Genomic DNA, 5,119 nt, shown 5'->3' with positions numbered 1-5,119 from the left:
CCAATTGTAGTTACGTGCGTGTCAGACCGCTGCTCCCATTGGTCCAAAAATAACGTCAATCAAAGCGTAAGCCCGGTCAGTGGGAACGTCAAACGCAGCTCGGTCTTTTCTCTGCGTGACCAGTGTTTGGCCAATTACACCAAATTAGGGATGTTAAGTTTATTAGGTTGATCGATTATCGTGATTATTATTTATTATTATTATTATTATTATTATTATTATTATTATTATTATTATTTTTTATTTTTTTGGTCACAATATAACCGTAAAGACCTCAATTGTGACATTTTTAGAAGAAACATTTCATCGTTTAACCTTTATTTATAGAAATTTGACACTTCGAACTAAATTATGTATTTTTAGTTCAATTAAAATAAATGAGACGACAAAATGAAGCCCTTTCTGCTCACACTTTGCTCAAAAAAGTATCTTGCTGTTTAAGTCAAATTGATCATTCCGAAAGTTTGATTTTATAAAGCGGGTCACATTTTGAGGAGCGGTAATGTGTTAAGAAAACAAGAAGGAAAGAAAAATTGGGACTATATTGTCGTTTTGGACATGGATGTTAATAATCACGAATATTCATTAAATTGCAATATTTATTCTCACAATGATCGTTACACTAAAATTTGAAACCATGACATCCCTACATTAAATTAAACACACATGAGATCTCAGGGACTAACCTTGGCCTATTTTACTTCTATACATTACATATTTTGTATTGTTTTCCTGCCCACAATTATTAAATCAGCGGCTAAAATAGGCCTGAATAAAAAAGGAGTTGACTTGTAATATGTTGGATTTATATATCCTTACAAAGTCCTGACCAAGCCTATACCTCAAAGAATGCATATAAGTCTGCATTTAGTAGAATAAAAAAGGACTATATAAATTCAATTACAACTAAGATAAAGACAAATTAATCACTCCTCTTTCAAGGTCAGTCATGACAAATGCCAAAAGGCTTCATAGTTTCCACCTCACCTTTTTAGTTAGTCCACTACAAAAGCACACACTAGAGTAAATTGAATCCATGTTTATGTTAAGAATAAAGAAGCTGATTTTATTTAACAGTAAAAGAACAAAACAGTTTGATCTCAAAACATCGTCTGCTTTGGAAATTTTGCGTTTTTATTTTTGACATCTCATCGCAGGCCAAGAAAAACATCCCTTTAAAATGTGTCCCTTTCTCTGTTACACAAAAACAAACTAAATTAAATAAACCACCTCCCCTAAACGTCTCACAATAGTATAAATTCAAACACTTCCATCTTTCAGGCTGAGCAAGAAGACTTAAAGAAGTGGCGTGGATGACAATTAAATTATCTTAAGACATTAATTTAAGACAAAAACTAATTTGAGTGGTTTCGGCTCATGCATCACACACAAACACACTGAATTTGAAAAAAACTCAATCAAGAATACATCCAAATGAACAATACGTAATTGAAATCATGTCACTGGCACTTCCTTGTCGTACAATGCATTTGAACAAGAAAAATAGTAGTGAACATTCAACACAAGAATAAATAAAACATAATATTGGCTCAGATGATTGCAGAGATTGTAGGTGATTACGTAAAAGACATGCTGCTTCCCCCCGAATACACCTTATTTGACCATGTTTTTGTACATTAAAAAGTATGTACACAAAGTGAGACTTGATATGCAAGCTGTTCGTATTGTGCAACCAATTTCTACTAATCAGAATTATGTGAAGGATGATTGGGGTGAGCAGGTGGAAGGCAAAAGGGAAACGTCCAATTGACACTTGTGTACAGCACTGCTCACTACAGATGAACAAAACTCAAGGTTAAAAACGGAGAAGAGGTTTGACGCCCTCTGGCGGAGACACACCACCACTGCTACTTGAAATGCCTTCAGTTGTGTATATTATGTATATTAATTGGGTAAATCATGGGTGATTTTAAATAAGCCAAAGGGGAAACTGTTATGTTGATAAGCAACAGTGAATAATATGAGGACTGTCTTTTTGGTAGCGTCGAATCTAGTCAAAACTTTCAAAAACATTGCTTTTAGGTGAAGAAATTAACAAAGAAGATGTGTTTGTGTGTATGCATAACGATATGAATAACTAAAAAAAATATTTTCAATTTTTAAAGCTGCACTAATTGATAATTAGGCACTTAAAGGGATCAACAAATGTTTTGTTAATATTGTCAATAATAAGATAAGTTTAAAAAAATAAATGTATTTTGACCTAAAATTATGTTTTACGAATTTCTAGAACATGTTTCTGTCGTAATTTAAAGTTTGATTGTTTTTCATCATAAGGAGTGTCTTGAGTCTTGCTCTGCTGCACCGTAGTGGCCAAACACAGATTGATGCAGCTTTCTAAGTACTTGAATGAATCCTCCAACCGCCTCCTATAAACCCTCTGCAGGCACTGTCCCGTGGTCAGATATGCCTCTTGTATAGGCCTTTTGCACGTGAACAGGTAAAGTCTCATAAATAGATCTATACAGCAAAGTGCAGGAAGGAACAGTAGAAAACTACCTCTGGATTTATCTGCAGCAATTACCATTTCATATATTTTTTTCTGATTGAAAAGGTGAAAAGTCGAGTGAGACCAAGGTATCTGTAAATAAAATACAATGTTTTTTTAGATACTTGAAAAGGTGAAGACATCGTTCAGTATAGTATAGATTGACTGCACAACCCACCCCCTCCTATGTCCCCCTACCATAACAAACCTTTTGAGCAGAAGAAGGTGACCACATCTAAACAAATATTCAAAATATACATAAAATATGGAAATATATTATATATAGATAGGTATAGAGTACTGAAGTAATGTCCAGGGCAGTTTGACAATGTCCACCTTTTTGTTCAATGCTCTGCCAGTCCATATAAGCTTCACGTGAAACAAATAAAAATAAATAATTATGACTCCAATGCATTGTCGCCCACATTTTTTTCCAGAAAATAGTTCTCCTTTTTCTCTTTTGTTTTTTTGTTTTATCTATTTTTTGCATTTTTATCCCCAAAATACTTCTTATTAGAAAAAGTCATTCTCGTCTTGTGTGTGAGAAAAATAGACCTCTTTTTGACTCCTGTTTTGTCCCATAGGAAATGCAGGACTGTCCCTTGTCTTCTGTGTTGGTGGACCTCATCCCATCCCGACTGTAAGGACAACATCTGCCCCCCGGGCGCTTTTCGGGCGCTCAGTTGACAGTGGCCCGTGTCCTTGCAGTTAGGTTTGAGATTTAGCGAGTCACTGTTCTGATTGATCTATGCTTTCATTCACGCCTCTCAGCAGAGTTTTTAAAAGCCCTCTATATGACAGTAGGCTTCCAGACTGGAAAAGAGGATGTACAGGAACCACAGGCTGAAGAAGAACAAAGAAGTGACCAGTCTGTGTCCCCAGGGCCCACCCAGCTCCCCTCCGATGTGCGGTCTGCGCCGGTAGAGCAGCACGAAGATGGCCAGGAAGGCAAAGATGGTGAACAGGGTGACGGAGAAGGCCAGCGAGCCCGCATGCACCACGAAGGGCTTTCCTTTGGACTTCCAGTAGATGGCGGCGACGGACCAGGCCATGCCGATGCCCAGAAACACGTTCACCGCGTTGCTCCCGGTGACGTTCCCGATGGAGGCGTCGGCGTACGTGTCTTGGACGGCTGCGACTTTACTGGCAAACGTGTCTGAGGAGAGAAGAGGTGTGTACAGGCTTTAGTGACAAAGGGAGAGGTAAACATCTCTGTGTTATTGCTGAGTTCTACTAGTGTTAACCCTGTGATGAGCTGGCCACTGTTCAGGGTGTACCCCGCCTAAAGCCCAAAGTCACTGGGATAGGCCCTAGTCACCCGCGACCCCGAAAGGGAACAAGCGGTACAAAATGAATGAATGAATGAGTTCTACTAGATGGCATCACAACATTGTATGGGCCTGAAATATTTAACACAAGTGGTGAAGTTACTTTAGTTAATTGAAGATTTTTGTTATTGCAAAGTGACTTCAAAGGTATATTCAGGTTGAACATTGGTGAAATCTCCTTTAGGATATTATAATATATATATATATATACTGTTTGCTTATATTCCTCATTTGTGCAAAAGAATGTTTTAAAAATAAATCTAAATCTACAAGCTGATGTAAACCCAATAGAGTGTGTAAGACAGCAGAACTCTGGTCACTAATCTAATCTATTACACTATACACTAATTTCTCCTCAGACACCACTTCAGTCGCCCATGGGCCGTTTGACAAAGATGTGGCAGCTTAAACATGTCAATGGCCACCATCACTGAGCACATCTATAATCAAAGTTGTACCACGTTACTTTTCTGGTGGAGGGTCGGCCACCTGCTTGTCGATGGATATATCATTGTTTTGCTTAGAATGTGTTTATTACATGATTATGGGTGTATTTATTTCTCCAAATCCAACCCCACTTAACTTGGCTTGGTGCATCAGCTGTGATTAGTTTAATGCCACACCAACAGTAAAACTTTAGAGCACCTCAATATTCTGACACCAGGACCAACAAAGCACAATTACTAATTCTTTACCTTCTTCAGTTACGTCCACACAGCATTACTTTTAAGTCACTTCCATATGATTTCCTTATTGTCAGGCACATATTTTCAATCTTACTTTGACTTCCATATACTGTACTTCTTAATATGCAGCATTTTCTATTGCCTCTTGACTGTTAACCAAACTTGACCTCCCGGTTTTATTTTCGGTCCTGCTTATAAACGCAAATCCAATGCAATTTAAAATATTTATGTTTTCCTTATGCACGCAGTCATGATTTATTAATGCCGCACATACGACCTTTGATAAACAGAAATGCTGACACGGGCAAAGTTTAGAGACAGATTGTTTCTTCGGGTCAAAATAACAAAAGTATTGGATGACAAAGCGAATACGCTGAGGGAATCCACAGAATAAGAAGGGGCCATATAATAAATCAAGTGTCAGTAAAAGAAAGAGAATATTAGATGAATTATTCAACATTGACACTGTAGGGAGGGGCAAGGCCGTCTGCCTCTCTGTCTTATAATTTTAAAGAATATAGGTATAGACAGAGTTATGGCCTTGAATATACAGATATCTAGGTGGTCTGACTATGAAAGCACTTGTCAAAATAGTC

At 37.5% G+C, this 5,119-nt stretch overlaps 1 protein-coding gene across 2 annotated transcripts in view; it reads right to left on the bottom strand.

The window, feature by feature from the left end:
- Positions 1 to 1,039: 1,039 nt before the first annotated feature.
- Positions 1,040 to 5,119, bottom strand: part of slc8a3 (solute carrier family 8 member 3) — a 134,761-nt gene continuing 130,681 nt past the window's right edge. For both annotated transcript variants that reach the window (XM_072457206.1, XM_072457207.1), the window contains one exon: positions 1,040 to 3,665. In XM_072457206.1, the coding sequence (XP_072313307.1) occupies positions 3,289 to 3,665 (377 nt within the window). In that variant the 3' untranslated portion in view covers positions 1,040 to 3,288. The remainder of the gene's footprint in view (positions 3,666 to 5,119) is intronic.

This window comes from Eucyclogobius newberryi, unplaced genomic scaffold, assembly GCF_026437365.1.
Source record: "Eucyclogobius newberryi isolate DKJ021-1_F unplaced genomic scaffold, fEucNew1.0.hap1 SCAF_21, whole genome shotgun sequence".
NCBI classification, from domain to species: domain Eukaryota; kingdom Metazoa; phylum Chordata; class Actinopteri; order Gobiiformes; family Gobiidae; genus Eucyclogobius; species Eucyclogobius newberryi.
The sequence above is the reverse complement of the archived record's forward strand: the minus strand, read 5'-3'. Positions and strand labels throughout refer to the sequence as shown.